Source organism: Pelobates fuscus, chromosome 3 (assembly GCF_036172605.1).
Source record: "Pelobates fuscus isolate aPelFus1 chromosome 3, aPelFus1.pri, whole genome shotgun sequence".
NCBI classification, from domain to species: Eukaryota; Metazoa; Chordata; class Amphibia; order Anura; family Pelobatidae; genus Pelobates; species Pelobates fuscus.
The window spans coordinates 148,062,106-148,078,920 of NC_086319.1; the positions used below are offsets into that span (position 1 = coordinate 148,062,106).

A 16,815-nucleotide genomic window follows, 5' to 3' on the forward strand; every position below is an offset into this window, starting at 1 on the left:
CTATCTTTGTGAATAAAAACTATCTAGTGTAGTTTAAAGAGTGTCACAATTTTGTACACGTTTTATCCAATTTTCTAAATACTTTTCTTGAATAATACTTGATTATAAAAATCAGGTGTGACATTTCAAAGTTTGTTTTTTATTGGAAAATGCATATTTGCCTATCACAGATACTAACGAGTGGTTTTATTTTTTTATTTTTTTTTCTCCTTTCCAGAAAATTATTTGGGACATTCTGCAAAGAATGCTGTTATTACTGTACCAGCTTACTTCAATGACTCACAGAGACAGGTTAGTCATCACTGTAATTGGTTAACTCGGTAACACAGTTGTGGACTTTTGGATGTTGGTGTTTTTTTTGTTACATAATTGTCTACTACAAGCATGTCAAACTCGTGGGCCGCATGTACATGCTTTTGTGTTAAAGTAGAGTAGGCACCTGCTTTCTTTACATTGCAGGTGCCTACTCTGCTAAAATTTACCCGGCCGGGGAGGAGGGCCAGCGAGGAAGCTCAGTGTTCCTGCTCCAAGCTGCTCCCTAGCACGCGCTGTCTGTAGTGAAGCCGGGCGCCGGAATATGACATCATATTCCTTCACCCAGCACCACTAAACTGCGTGCGAGGGAGCAGTGAGGAGCAGATAGATCCCCACTGGACCCCAGGGAGAGGCCCCACATCAGCTCCCAAAGGTAGGGAGCAATAAAGAAAATGGTGTGTGTTGCATTGACTGGACATTGGAGTACCTGTAGATGCATGGAGGCGAGTCATGTCAAATTACGACGTGACATCAACGTGCTCTATCTTCACAGGGTTTCAAGAAGTAGCGGGAGGATCAGATTTGGCACAGGGTGCGGACGATGCCATTTGGGTTAGACCCTGGAGTGGCATACTGACAGCGGCAATTTGTGTGGAGTTTGCTTGTTGGCTAGAGGGGGGTGCTGGGATTTAGTATATGGGGGAGGACTGGGATTTTGGTTTGTTTAAGTTTAACACTTACAGGACTATTCACTATAGTGTGAATTTCAAATGAAAGGTAAAAATAGCCAAACAGGAAACATTCCCTAATTTAGCTTTTCTTGCCAGTTGGGCCACTTTAGCCTTAAATTTGAAATTCACACATTATGAATAACTCGGGTAAAGATGCCTCCTTTCATATAACTGGGTAGGTTTAGGTTGGTTTGTATTTTTCCATGTAAAACTGCTACTCCAATCTGGCCAGTCATTTACTGTGTAGACCCAATGCAAGTTTGTTAAAAACTTAAATATCTTCCCTACATTCTAGCATATGACCGGATCTTTCAGTGATATACTCGCACCTTTGGTCAGACAATATATGAAAATGTCGACAGATTTTTTTAGTTTTTAAAAGTTTTTTTTTTTCTTTTTTTTTTTTAATAACACCTAATCTAGGCAAAAAAATAATAATGGGGATTTAGTTACATTATATGATCATACATTGCATAAGCCTGCCACAACGTCAATGTACCCCATCTTTGGCAGGTCCTACTCTCACAGTCTAATGTCTGCTCTTATGAGATTAACCCACTTACTTGGGGAAAAAATTCAATCTAAGGCTCTCTGCAGTACAAGGCTAAATCTGACACTGCGTCAGATTTTGACCCAGGTCAGTTTTCTGACATGTCTAGTCAAGACATGTCATCTGTGTGAGAGCCGGCTGAAGAAAGAAGCTGTGCTTCCTCTGCTACGCCGAATGTGGAGGAGGACTGGGTACCTCCACAGTTAGCCGAGCCCAACGTCCCCCCTTTTAGTGCCAACATTAATGTTAATGTGGATGGCTTCTCCCCAATGCAGTATGTAGAACTATTTTTAGGGGATACCATCTGGGAGGAGATTGCTTCCCAGACTAACTTGTATGCTACCCAATTTATTGATAACAATCCAGGTAGCTATACAGTCAGGGAGCATGACTGGCATCCCACAGATGTCCCAGAGCTTAAAAAAAATCTGGGCTCTTACAATGCTCATGGGGATTATAAAGAAGCCATCGATTAGCTCATACTGGAGCACCAACCCAATAAGGTCTAGTCCAGTATTCTCCCAAACCATGCTTAGAGCCAGATACGAGTTACTGCTGAGATTTTTACATTTCAGTGACCATACCCTCTGTCACCCTAGAGATCACCCCAATACGATAGGCTTTATAAAATACGCCCACTGCTAGACCATTTTTAGGACAAATTTTTGGATGTTTATACACCCAACAAAATTTATCCATAGATGAATCTCTAATGAAATACAAAGGGAGATTAGGGTTCAGACAATACATCCCTTCAAAGCGCTCTAGGTATGGCATAAAACTGTACAAACTGCTAGAGCGAAAGTGGATACACATTTGCCTTTCGTGTATATGAGGGGAAAGATGGTCAACTGGACCCTCCTGGCTGTCCTGACTCCCTGGGGACAAGTGGGAAACTTGTATGGGACCTACTAAACCCCTTATTTAATAAAGGTTACCACCTTTATGTAGATAATTTTTATAGTAGTGTCCATCTATTTAAAACACTTTATGGTTTACAGACACTGGCCTGTGGCACTGCCAGAAAAAATTCCAAAGACTTTCCATGATCTCTCATAGATGCAAAATGTAAAAAAGGCGAATGTAAAGCACTTCGAAAAGCTGAAGTGCTTGCACTAAAATTTAGGGACCGGAAGGATGTCAACATGCTAACAACCATCCATGACGAACGCATGTCAGATGTCTTTGTCCGGGTCGAGTAGAGTCCAAACCGGTTTGCATCAGGGCGTATAATAAGTACATGGGGGTGTTGATTTGGCTGATCAGCTGATGCAGCCATATCTTATTTTACGAAAAACCAAAGCAAAGTATAAAAAGGTGGCTATCTATCTGATGCAAATAGCAACCCACAACTCACTTTTGCTTTTTTTTTTTTTTTTTTTTTTAAATAATCCAGGGAAAACCACCTTTCTCCAATTTCAGTTGAAAATTATTTCTTTAACAATTTATGGAGATGGACAAGTTCCAACAACGGTGCAAGCTGAGCCCAGACATTTTATTTTTAAGTTACCGCCAACGAACCCCCCCCCCCCCCCCCAAAAAAAAAACCAGAAACGTTTCCGGGTCCGTTTTAAAAACGGGAAAAGGACAGACACCCTTTTTCACTGTCCTGATTGCCCTTCTAAACCAGGACTGTGTGTAGGTACATGTTTCAAGCTGTACCACACAGAACAGTTGTAAGAAGTGTTCCTGAATTTTTATTTTATTTTTTGTTTCTTTGGAAAGCAGCCATTTTTTGTTAGTTTCCTTCCCCCAAATCTCCAGTTAGATTCTATTTGCAGGAGTCAGTTTAAAGATTGCTGCTAAATGTACATTTTCTACCTGCACATTTGTCCTAACAAGTTTTATGGCAGTAACACATAACCAGCTGGCCAAAACCAGATGACGTGTGCATAAAAAACAGAATAAAAAAATTACCACTACACTTTCTTTGGGGGGCAAAATGGTTGGGGGAAAGAAGTCAAAACACCCCATCCTCTATAACCTTTGATGTCTACTTTATAAAAATATATACTGTCATGATGGTAACATTAACTGGGGGGTGCAAAAATATGTCAAACTGAAGATAGACCAAGCATACCTATATATCAAGTTGAAAAACTGACCTGTAAAAGTTCTTATTGTTGCCTTTTGGCCCCCAAACAACCCAGCAACCCTATACATGGGGGGGTATCACTGAACTTGGGAGATGTTGCTGAACATATTGGGCAGTGTTTGGCAGTGACACATAACAGGATCTGTTAATTCATGCCTAAAGTACAATGTGTGTGACAAAGAAACAAAATCCATAAGTTTGACAAAGCCTGGTGGTAGAATTAGTGCATGGAAAGGGTTAAAATACCACCATGTGAAATACCCTAGGGTGTCTACTTTTCAAAAATATATGGTTTGATGGGGGTAAAATACATTGGCCGGCTTCAAAAATTTCCCAAATAGGACATGCATGCAGGTTGACTACATGTCAAAATTCCAGGCTGGGAAACTGATATGTGGCCTTTTAGCCCCCCAAACACACCTATACATGGGGGATATCCCTGTACCTGGGAGATGTTGCCGAACACATATATTGGGGTGTTGTTTGGTAGTGACACCTAACAGAATCAGAATTTATACCTGAATTGCAATTTATGTGAAAAATATAAATAAAATAAACTACCTATGCAAAGGTTTGTGGTAAAATGGCTGCATAGAAAGTAACTAAATATTCTCAGATGAATAACCCTGGGTTATCTAGTTTAAGAAAAATATATACATGTGGGGTGTTTTTTTGGAGATTTATGACATAAGTGTTACAATGTCACTATTGATACATTTGAAAAATGTACATTTTTAAACCGCAATTTCCTACTTGTACTTATAGCCCTATAACTTGCAAAAAAAAAAACATTTTGAATCTATTTAGCAGTTTGTTTCATCTGATTTTGTAGGTCAGTAAAAGATTTTTTTAAGTAAGTCAATTTTTTTTTTTAATTTTTCACCATATTTTATTCTTTTTTTAATTAAATTATATGACATGATAAAAATAATAGTATGTAAAGAGAGCCCTTTTTGTCCTGAAAAAAACAATATATAATTTGTATCGGAACAGTAAATGAGAGAGCGGAACATTACTGCTAAACACAAACACCACAAAAGTTTTAAAATAGCTCTGGTCCTTAACGTACAAACATCGCAAAAACAGTCCGGTCCTGAAGGGGTTAAATGAGTGTTCCTTTAAGATCTAGAAGTACCAAAAGCACAACATTCTAATGTAGTGGTTTAACGCATAGATTCTGTCCCTTTTATCTAGAAATAATGTGCAACTATCCTTTTAGTAATGTTGCTTTAAGATGTGCAATGCTTGCCTAAACATATAGTTTATTGTAAAAAAAAAAAACAGTTTTATTTTTTTCATTTCAGGCAACAAAAGATGCTGGACAGATTGCTGGTCTAAATGTTCTTCGAGTCATTAATGAGCCTACTGCTGCTGCTCTTGCATATGGTTTAGACAAATCTGATGATAAAGTGTAAGTAAATTCTGTTCAGAAGTATCAAACTAGACAACCGATTACTTACAGCACTAAAAAGGTGCAAAGGGTCTTTCTAATGGGTTAATTAAATAAAAATGGCCGGACTTCTCCCTCACAATGGCTGTCCTCCTTATGCCACTGCCTCAGACACATTTTGCAAGTGGGCAAAACTAATCCGACTGCTTTTAACATAACTGCAATTACACAACTATCTTATTTGGCCATCAAATATGTCTATTAATCAGTGTTATGACGTGCACCCACTATAAACTGTTTAGCAAAAAAAATCCCATACTAACCTTACAAATTAACCAAAAAGCAATGCAAGGAGAAATGCTACTTTTTAACAGTTACCATCCATTTTGACTTCACCTAGAAATTCATCAAGAATATGGTGTGCAGTTATAGAAATGTAGTACATTACACTATATTCTCATGCTTTATGGCCTCAGGAATAGTTTGCAAAAGATTATAAAACTTAATGCCTCTAGTAAATCCCATTCTATAACAGGATAATCGTGCATATGATGTAAATTTAAAAAGAAAAAAAAAATGTACTGGCAGTAAGCTTTATTCCACTAATGTGGAATTGGCAGCATTTTGACCCTGCAGTCTTTGTTTTGTATGTGGTTTACTTAGTTCAGTGTTGTCTAACCTTTTATGTGTCTGCTGGAGGGAATTTGGTGTTCAATGTGATTTTTATTTTGATGCTTGGAAGAAAAATAAAACTAGTGTTGATATTTACAGCCACCATTTCCTTCATAATAGATATATGTAATAACGTGGTTTTGTTTTTCCTCCCAGTATTGCCGTATATGACCTTGGAGGTGGAACTTTTGATATTTCAGTCTTGGAGATTCAGAAAGGTGTCTTTGAAGTTAAATCAACCAATGGAGACACTTTCTTGGGGGGTGAAGATTTTGATCAAGCTTTGCTGCAACACATTGTAAAGCAATTTAAAAGAGAGGTTGGTTTTAAGAAGGAAAAAAAAAAACTTTATTTTTTATTTTTACAAACATAGTGTGTATTCAATTATCTTTATGGCATTATTGCTTTTATCTACTTTAGTAGATACTTACAATATGAAAAATGTAGGCAGTTACTTTAAATATGACTAATTTACTCATTCTCCACTTGCACTGCCAAATCTATATTTTCAAAGTGTCAAAGTTTCATAAAATTTACATTTTTATTGATGATATTAATCTGCAGTAAGTTTTGAAAAGGGTTAATCCAGCCTCTAGTGTCTGTCTCACTGGCAGCCGCTTGAGGCGCTTCCGCAATTCTCACTGAAAATCAGTGAGAAGACACTAGACGTCCATAGGAAAGCATTGAGAAATGCTTTCCTATGGGTGGTTTGAATGCATGCACGGATCTGACGTCGGCAGGAGGAAGAGAGTTCCCCAGCGTCGAGGGAGCCCGGCGCTGGAGAAAGGTAAGTGGCGGAAGGCGTTTTATCCCCTTCATCCCAGCGGGTGGGGGGACCTAAAGACCCTATAGTGCCAGGAAAACTAGTTTGTTTTCCTGGCAGTACAGTGGTCCTTTAAGCAGTATTCTGAAGACTTACTAAACATATTTGAACAATTCTTATTTTACTAATTTGAACTGTGACAATAATTTAAAGCCAAGAAATGAGCAATTGAGTAGCATTGAATGCTGCTAAAAACCACATTAAATACAGATTAGGGAACAGCGCACAAGGCTACTTCTAATCGCCTATCTCCGCAAACAAATATGGAGATTCAGTTCCACGATCGGTTTTTGAGAAACTGCCATAATTACCTTTGTTGGTTAACCCCACCTCTTCTGGCTGTCTTCCAGAAGTCCACTATAGGGACTTACATGTCGTTAGGTGACTTTTGGCCGCCTAACTGATGCTGGATGGTCTCGCGCTCTTCATGAGTACATCTAGCACAATGCTCCTCAAGGCACACCTAACTGTCCAGGATTTGGGGATTACCCAGGTGTGTCTAAGGTGTTTAGGAATCTTCAGCAGGGGAGGAGCCTGAGCCTGAGCCAGCGCCGAGGAACATCGGAGCTGGACTTGGGTGATATAAACGATTCTGCACAAGTGAGGAGGGCACTATATGGAGCTATAGGGCTAGAAAAACAATTTTGTTTTCCTGGCACTATAGTTTCCCTTTACCATGATAGGGCCATATGGTAAAACTGATTCCCCATGTTTTTTTTCCGAGAAGTGATTTTTAAGAAGCTGTATTTTTATTTGTGTGCTGTTCCTTAATCTGTATTTTGTATAAATTGGACTCTACAGATGCAGCATTGCTGAGAAATGCATTTTCTGTGTGTGCACGCACGCGCGCCCCCCGTTTCCTTTTTCTCTTCTCCGGGTATGGGTGTGCCACAGGGGTAGAGGAAAATGTCAGTGTTCGGAATACATCTTTGTATTCAGAACGCTAAAATGTTCCTTTAAGTTTAAACTGGTAAGACTTTTTTTTTTTTTTTTTTGTTTTGTTTTGTTTTTATAAAGTGCCACCAATTATGATTTAAAGGAATACTCCAGTCACTAGTTTCACTACAGCATGCTGTAGTGTTTACGGTACCAGAACTTTTGAAGCCTACAGTGCCTTGGGGCTTCCCCCAATATGAAGAATCAAACCGTTTTAGTAGTCGTTTGACTTATTACCTGGGTCCGCCAAGTGCTTCTGCGTACCTTTTTTTTGTTACGGAAATTATCTTCACTAATTTCAGCCAAGCAGGGATTATTGACTGAGAGCAGCTGACACTCAGCCAATGAGCTGAATCTCCACTGCCAGGCTATTCTCAGGAAAACTAACAGAAGCTTTTGCTTAGGAGCTTTCTGCTTTCCTTCCAGCAGAGAGTAGGTGTGGAGCACTACCTGTGGATGCCAGGTAAGATGTCAAACCATAACTAAATGGTTTATTTTCCTACAAGCTACAGTAGTACTCTGCTACAACTCTTTGGTGGTTATGGTACTAAAACTGTACCTTTTTTATTTTTTTTAAGCAAAAGAAAGTTGTTAAACAACTTCTTATTATGAGAACTATTCTACTAAGTTGATGGTATGAGTTTTCATAGGCTGTTAATATCACTGCTAGATTTGTTCTGTTGAACGTGAACTGTTAAATGTGATTTACTTTTTATTTTTCATGCTGTTATGTACACTGATTCGTTTTAATATATAACCTTACATTTTAATAGACTGGTGTTGACTTGACCAAAGACAACATGGCTCTTCAAAGAGTAAGAGAAGCGGCTGAAAAAGCAAAATGTGAATTGTCGTCTTCTGTTCAGGTATTTTTTTTTTTTTCTTTTCAAAACAAAAAAGATGTACTTTAAACTATTTGCATATACATTATTCTGCATACCTAGAATTTCTAAATGCAAGAACATTTGCAAGTGATCTCACAGCCAAAGTTCCTACACCTGGAACCAGGTTGCAAGTTCCAAGCATGAAAATTGCTGCACCAATATCTGATGACTTTACTATGCTTTTTTTATTTTCTATTTTGTCTCCTTGATTCCTTGTCCACTGAAAGATTATTGATACAACAATGGTTAAATTATTAATCTTTACTGAAAACATAATTAGCATATTTGCTAATTTCCCTTACTCATGGTGTTAATACTTTTGTTGTAGACTGATATTAATCTGCCATACCTTACCATGGATGCTTCTGGGCCAAAGCATTTGAACATGAAGTTGACTCGCTCACAGTTTGAGGGAATTGTTGCTGATCTAATTAAAAGGACAATTGCGCCAAGCCAGAAAGCTTTGCAAGATGCGGAAGTCAGTAAAAGTGACATTGGTGAAGTTCTCCTTGTTGGAGGAATGACTAGAATGCCAAAGGTGAACATTTAAGTAGTTGAACTATAAAACATGTTTATTCTCGCATTTCATGTTGGACTTTGAGAATGATTTTAAACTATTCAAAACGTAATTGTAAAAGGCATATTGCAAATGTACACTTTTTTTTTTATAGTTTCATAGTAATATAGGGTGAAAAAGACTCAGTCGATCAAGTTCAATCTCTCATTGTTATGTATTTAATACAGGTTCAACAAACTGTGCAAGATTTATTTGGTCGTACTCCAAGCAAGTCTGTGAATCCTGATGAAGCTGTTGCCATTGGGGCTGCCATTCAGGGTGGGGTGTTAGCAGGTGATGTAACTGATGTCTTGTTGTTGGACGTCACTCCTTTGTCCCTTGGCATTGAAACACTTGGTGGAGTATTTACAAAGTTAATTGGAAGAAACACAACTATACCAACAAAGAAAAGTCAGGTAACCGATTTTCAGTGATTGTTCGTTTCTTGAGTGTTTTTTATTTTATTTTTTATTTATTTAGTTTGCTTATTGTCAATTTGTTCAATGTTGGATTCTCTTTCGTTTCAAATTGTTTGTTTAGCTGTTCAAATGGTGTAATTGCATATTTTTTTTCTTTCATTCATAACTAAAATCTTCCATTTCCTGTTATTAATCCTATAGTTGGTGTCCACTCTTTTTCACGTTCCTATAACCCCTTAAGTACGGCGGGCGTACTATGTCGTCCTTGGGGACCCGGTCCTAAACGCCGGGGGGCGGCATAGTACGTCCACACCGTCCTATACAGTTACCTGATCGCTGGCGGCGATCGCGATGTGGGGACTTGCCTGGCATCCCAGGCAGTCCCCCTGTGGCTGATCCGGGCCATGTGATTGCGATGACGTCGCGATCACATGGACAAAATGGCCGTCCACAGCAAATTACATATACTAAAGTAAATTATATAAACTGTACTTGGAATCTATATATATCGCACATACACGATGTCTCTAATGTTAAAATACACTTGGAATGATATTAATTTTACAGGTTTTATGGTGTTTTCAAAAGTAAATCAATTATAAGGGGGGTGGGGGGGTGTTCCCTTTATGTACATATTATTTTTTATTTATTTAATTTTTTGTGAAATTTTGATATGATGGAAATTATATTGTAATGTATTAGACCCAATTCTATAACTTGTATAATTTATAGGTATTCTCAACTGCTGCTGATGGACAGACTCAAGTAGAAATCAAAGTGTGCCAAGGAGAGAGAGAGATGGCTAATGACAACAAACTCCTTGGGCAATTTACATTGGTAGGTTTAATTAAACATGAAAACACAATATGCTTGAATAAAATCTCAACCTTCTGGATCTGCCAGGACACATTTTCACTTGTACATTTAAAGTAAACTAATAAAATATTTTCCTACTAGTGCTAAATGATCCCTTTGCATTTTACGTGCGTGCTCCTTTGTGTTCATGAAATGCAAATGATTGCAGGGACAAGTCGGCAAACTAACCTTGTGGTGGTTTTGGTGCTTGGTGTTCCTTAACTGAATTGGGATAAGCGTAGAATACTGAATGTTTATTTTGTGTGATACCATCCAGAATTCAACACCCGCATATTTTGATACTGCAACATACACACAGTATACACAAATTCTGAAATCCATGCTGTTTATTCTTTCTCCTTAACTACTTTTTGCTGCAGGCCAGTGGTTTGTGTCAGGCTGTACTTAGTAGGGTTATCCCTTACATCTGCACGTTGGGAGGAAGTGACATGATATCATAGCCTTCCAGTACTTCCACATGAGTGGAAAGTGGGAAGACAGCACCTCTAGTAAGGATCCCAGTTTGTCACATTTCTACGTTGCAGTTCAGTTGGAGAATTATAAATAACTTGGCCCTATATGGGCTCCTAACAAGGGTCCCAACTGCACTTCCATGATACTATTCCTGACATGACCCACTGTGAGTTCAGTATTAGGTAGTGTTGAATGTAAACAATATATTTTAGTCCTTTGCGTTTTCTAATCTATTTATTTTTATTTATATATATATATTTTTTTATTTTTGTTAATAAAAGTACATTGTCTTCCCCCTTTAGGTTGGAATCCCACCAGCACCTCGTGGAGTACCACAAATTGAAGTCACTTTTGATATTGATGCCAATGGAATTGTTCACGTGTCTGCAAAAGACAAAGGAACAGGCCGGGAACAACAAAGTATGATTGAATACACCTTCAACTTTTAATTGTCTTGTGTGTTTGTATGTATGTCTGCACATGTTTGAATGTATTTTTAAGTATTCTGTTTCAGCAACTTACTATGTTTTCAAAGTAATTACATAAAAACTAGGATTACTAACACGCAGTTAGTTTTTTCTCAGACTTCAGCTTTATGTTGCAGTGGGGGTTTTACCTCTCTACTTGAATATCTGTGTAAATGAAAAGCCTAAAGTATTACTGATCACAGTGAAACAAGCAAGCTAAGATTGCTATAATGCATGGGTTAAAGCAAAAAGAGAGATTCCAGGGTGTAGTAAATCTTCCCTGCGATAAGAAAATTGGGAAAAGAAAAGCGTTAAATGAAGAGATGGCAAGTTAGCTGGCAATGACTAATACACAAGCTTATGTGTGTATGTACTTGTACATTAACATCATGGCTGTAGTGTGAAATCATTCCGGTTGGACATTACTTTACCATTTTAAGTGAAAATTGATTTCTGGTGAATCGAAATTTACAAATGGAAGGTAAACTATGACTTGCTGTGGTGTGTAGATTTTAAATCCTGACTGGTAGCATAGGGCTGCATATTATTTATTTATAAAATATTTTACTAGGAAAGATACATTGAGATTTATCTCGTTTTCAAGTATGCCCTGGGTCCACAAAACATTGCATTGTTACATTATGGTACAATAAAATACAAAAACAATATTAATACACGAGATATATAGATGGATATCGTGTATTAATATTGTTTTTGTATTTTATTGTTTTGTATTATGATATATATATATATTCAACCATGACACGTGCATTCTGTTTTGAGGGTATGTAGAGGGATCACTTAAAGGACTTTAGGCTTGGGGAAGATTTTAAAGTGTGCGGGAGGTCGTTCCACATTTGTGGCTCTCTGTAGGAGGAGGATCGGGCCGCTTTCTTTTTGTATTGAGATAGACTAAATAAAGTGATGGTACTGGATCGGAGGTTGGAGCAGCCGAAGAGAGCATTCTGCTCAGGTAGGGTGGGAGTTTCCCAGAAAAGCTCTTAAACACAAGGCTGGAAAGATGAAGGGTGCGTCTAGATTACAGAGACAGCCAGTTTAGTTCTTTTAGCATGTCACAGGTAGATTGCGGCTTTACTCCCATTTTAATTTTTAAGGGCTGTTGTTAAGTTTAAAGAAGAAAATAAAAAAATGGCTTTTAGCCAACATATTACTATTAAATAAATATGGTTTGTTTTCTATGTTGTATGTTTTAAGATAGCATATGGTGGGGGATGCTTCCGGCTGTGTGTTTTTATTCTATCTTATGTAACTTTTTTTTTTTTTTTTTTTTTTTTTTTAAGTCATTATACAGTCTTCTGGTGGACTGAGTAAAGATGACATTGAGAACATGGTGAAGAACGCAGAAAAATATGCAGAAGAAGACCGAAGGAGAAAAGTAATTATCTGTCCTAATGTCTTAATGTACCTGTGTTGTTGGTAGGTGTGTGTGTGTGTGTGTGTGTTTTTAAATATGTGTCTGTTCGTTTTTGGCTTCTGGAACAAGTGTTTTACCCCTTTCATGGCAAGTTCAATAACTTTGTACCAGAAGTGCAGGCATTTTGCTTTTTTACAAGAAAGGTAGTAATTGAACACTGGTATCAACATATAATTGACTAGAAAACATATTCATGGTCTTACCTACGTTGAATCATATTGTAAATTGCTATATAATTGACTGACCGACCGACCTTCATATTAAATATGGCTTGTCCAGTCAATACTAAAAATCATAAGTACCTAATTACACCTTATTTATTGACTATTAAAATGACTATAGCTATAAAATCGAAAATTTAATCCAGAACCAAAATGGGTTTAAATAATCAAATTTGAATACCAGTACAATATGGAATGGGCTACTACCACCCCAAAGGACAATTGTAAAAATATATTAATATTTTTTTTTTTTTAAACTCAGAACTTATTCTAGAACCTAATTTTCCCTAATCTACACTTATTACCCCTTTCCTGGTATTATAGACACAACCGTATCCTAGTCCGGTATGGAAATTATGCAAAAATAAAACTGTAAAAAGTAAATATGATGTATAAACAAACATAAGCTTGATTTATACTATATTATGTCAAATGTTTTTTATTTTTGTTCTGATGTATAAATACTAGCAAATTTTTTTTAAATATTTTATAATAATAAAAAAAAAAGTCGGGAGGAGTCGGGCAACTGGGGGAAGTGTTCACTTGCACACTCTTAACACATTGGAATAGTAGATGCCAGATGGAATTGCTTTTGTGTATATGATTTCGCATTGGGACTAACCTGGATGTCATTTCAAATCCAACACAGAGAACATCACGGATAAGTAATGTGTAACCTGGCAGCTGTAAATGGCTGCACATGTAACAGTGGCTCACAGTAGGTTTAGATGTATGCATTCTGCTCCAGGATAGAGCAATGTGGATTTCTACATTTTAAAAGTTTTTTTTTTTTTTTTTTTAATCCAGTAATCCAGGTTTAAAACCAATTCTGTTCATTTGTAATGAGAGCAGTTTTTGCTGATGATACCTTTTATAAAACATGCTTGTAAACTACAACCGTATCAAATTACAATTTTTTTTTTCTCTCCCCTCTTTTAGGAAAGTGTTGAAGCTGTAAATAATGCTGAAGGCATTATTCATGACACAGAGTCAAAAATGGAGGAATTTAAGGATCAGTTGCCTGCTGATGAGGTTAGAAGTTTGTTTTATTGGCATACTTTCTCCCTATTTGAATCTTATGTTTTTTTCATTTAGCTTTAATTGAAGGCAGTTCTCCCATCTTACAGCAAGCCTTCTCAAAACAATATATTCAAAATGTTTTTGTTTTTTGGTTGTTTTTTTTTTTTCGTGTAATTGCTTGCTTTTTGTTATCTGCTTGTCTGTAATTATTATTATTATTTTTTTCTAGTGCAACAAGCTCAAGGAAGAAATTGCCAAAATGAAAGAACTCTTAGCACGTAAAGATACAGAAACTGGAGAAAACATCAGACAAGCTGCATCATCCCTTCAGCAGGCGTCACTGAAACTCTTTGAAATGGCATACAAAAAGGTATTTTGGGTTTCATCAGTGGTGTTTAAAACTGGGCCAGTGTTAATATGCATGGCTGTGTAGATAGAAATATTTTTTGATTGATGGGGTGTTCTTTTGGTAGGGAGCTGGGGGGGATTATTTATTAATAATATTATGGAAAAATGTTCTGTCTACTAAAAATATTTTAAATGTCAAATTCCAGCATTAAGGTTGTTGTTGAATATTGTTTTAAGGGGTGGGAAGGGTCTCTGAAGCATTGTTAGCTGGGATTGGATTATTTTACTACTGTAGTAAGTAGAGTTGAGTTGTGACAAGGCACAATCTCTCCACTGGAAAGAGGTAAATTGAACCCTTTTTACACTAAACAAAATTATAAACGCAACACTTTTTTTTTTTTTTTTTTTTGCACCCATTTTTTATGAGCTGAACTCCAAGATCTAAGACTTTTTCTATGTACACAAAATGCCTATTTCTCTCAAATATTGTTCACTTATCTGTCTAAATCTGTTTTAGTGAGCACTTCTCCTTGGTCGAGATAATCCACCACCTCATAGGTATGGCATATCAAGATGCTGATTAGACAGCATGATTATTGCAAAGATGTGCCTTAGGCTGGCCACTCTAAAATGTGCAGTTTTATCACACTGCACAATGCCACAGATGTCGCAAGTTTTGAGGGAGCGTGCAATTGGCATGCTGACTGCAGGAATGTCCACTAGAGCTGCTGCCCGCAAATTGTATGTTCATTTCTCTACCATAAGCAAACTCCAAAGGCGTTCCAGAGAATTTGGCAGTACATCCTACCAGCCTCTCTACCGCAGACCACGTGTAACCACACCAGCCCAGTTTTTACTGTACAGGGTAAATGGCAGACAGCGTGTATGACATTGTGTGGTTAAGCGGTTTGCTGATGTCAACGTTGTGGATAAAGTGGCTCATGGTGGCAGTGGGGTTATGGTATGGGCAGGCGTATGTTATGGACAACAACACGGGTGCATTTTATTGATGGCATTTTGAATGCACAGAGATAACGTGACAAAACCTGAGGCCTATTGTTGTGCCATTCATCCACAACCATCTCCTCATGTTGCAGCATGATAATGCACGGCCCCATGTTCCAAGGATCTGTACACAATTCCTGGAAGCTGAAAACATCCTAGTTCTTGCTTGGCCAGCATACTCACCGGACATGTTTGGGATGCTCTGGTTAGGCATATACGACAGCGTGTTCCAGGTCCTGCCAATATCCAGCAACTTTGCACAGACATTGAAGAGTGGACCAACATTCCACAGGCCACAATCAACAACCTGATCAACTCTGTGCGAATGAGATGTGTTGCACTGCGTGAGGCAAATGATGGTCACACCAGATACTGACTGGTTTTTGGACCCCCCTCAATACAATAAAACTGCACATTTTATTGTGGCCAGCCTAAGGCACACCTGTGCAATAATCATGCGGTCTAATCAGCATCTTGATGTGCCACACCTGTGAGGTGGCTGGATTCTCTCTGCAAAGAAGTGCTTACTAACACACATTTAGACAGATTTGTGAACAATATTTGAGAGCAATGGGCCTTTTGTGTACATAGAAAAAGTCTTAGATCTTAGAGTTCAGCTCATGAAAAATGGGGGCAAAAACAAGTGTTGCATTTATAATTGTGTTCAGTGTATTTACAGGTGTTTGGGACTGTGCATACTGGATGTAACTTTTTTTTTTTTTTTCCAATTCTTTATTTGCCAGATGGCTTCAGAAAGAGACAGCTCTGGAAGTGAACAACAAAAGCCAGACCAGAAAGAAGAAAAACAGTAGTGACTAATATTTTAGAATAAGAATAGCTTGGGAGCAAATCTCTATTCATATGCCCTGAGCATAAATAAGCAAAAGTAAATCTTATACTGTGTTTTGGCAGTACTCTTTATGTAATTTCTTTGTGCTCATTTATGTATGTGCAGTTAGTCGACTTTTTTTAATACAGTTCTTTGCCCTTTTTTCCCATAAAGTGTTTCTGTTCTACTTAAAGCCCACGCTTTTTTTTTTTTTCTTTTTTTCTTTTTCTACATTATGGTTTTACCCTACAATTCATCACATTGTAAACTGGTTGCTTAATTAAGAGTAATGCCTCATATTTGAGGTTCTGTGTGATTTCAAAGTTCAGAATAATATAAAGTTAACACTGGCAAAATTCCCATAAAATGTGGCTCCCTGCTTTATTTGTGTTGCATTTTTTCGTTTAATGGAAAACTCCATTTTTTTTATTTTTTTTTTTTTTTCCCCTGTTCTGACTTCCTAAGCATAGAAATCCAAAAGTGAATTCCAAATATCTAGAAATGTGCAGCTATTCCTTCACAAGATGTAATTTGGAGCTCTGCAGGTGTTTGTTAATTATTATTGTCATTTATATAGCGCCAACAGATTCCGTAGCGCTTTACAATATTATGAGAGGGGTATTAAATTATAAATAGGACAATTACAAAAAACTTACAGGAACGATAGGTTGAAGAGGACCCTGCTCAAACAAGCTTACATTCTATAGGAGGTGGGGTATAACACACAATAGGACAGCAATTTGCAATCAAATAAGGTGGGAGTGAGGCAGAGCTGGAAGAGAGAGTAGAGTGCTGCACTTTAGGAGAGAGCAAGAGACTGGTTTGTAAGGTAGAGGTTACTCTGGGAGGC

General features: G+C 37.5%; 1 protein-coding gene across 1 annotated transcript in view; it reads left to right on the forward strand.

The window, feature by feature from the left end:
- The window catches only part of HSPA9 (heat shock protein family A (Hsp70) member 9), a 30,044-nt gene extending 13,712 nt beyond the window's left edge, over positions 1 to 16,332 (forward strand). The window contains exons 6-17 of the mRNA XM_063447514.1: positions 218 to 291; positions 4,936 to 5,042; positions 5,850 to 6,012; positions 8,226 to 8,318; positions 8,665 to 8,874; positions 9,081 to 9,308; positions 10,044 to 10,148; positions 10,943 to 11,060; positions 12,409 to 12,503; positions 13,703 to 13,795; positions 14,013 to 14,153; positions 15,880 to 16,332. Coding sequence (XP_063303584.1) covers positions 218 to 291; positions 4,936 to 5,042; positions 5,850 to 6,012; positions 8,226 to 8,318; positions 8,665 to 8,874; positions 9,081 to 9,308; positions 10,044 to 10,148; positions 10,943 to 11,060; positions 12,409 to 12,503; positions 13,703 to 13,795; positions 14,013 to 14,153; positions 15,880 to 15,948 — 1,496 coding nt within the window. The 3' untranslated portion in view covers positions 15,949 to 16,332. The remainder of the gene's footprint in view (positions 1 to 217; positions 292 to 4,935; positions 5,043 to 5,849; positions 6,013 to 8,225; positions 8,319 to 8,664; positions 8,875 to 9,080; positions 9,309 to 10,043; positions 10,149 to 10,942; positions 11,061 to 12,408; positions 12,504 to 13,702; positions 13,796 to 14,012; positions 14,154 to 15,879) is intronic.
- The last annotated feature ends 483 nt before the right edge of the window (positions 16,333 to 16,815 follow it).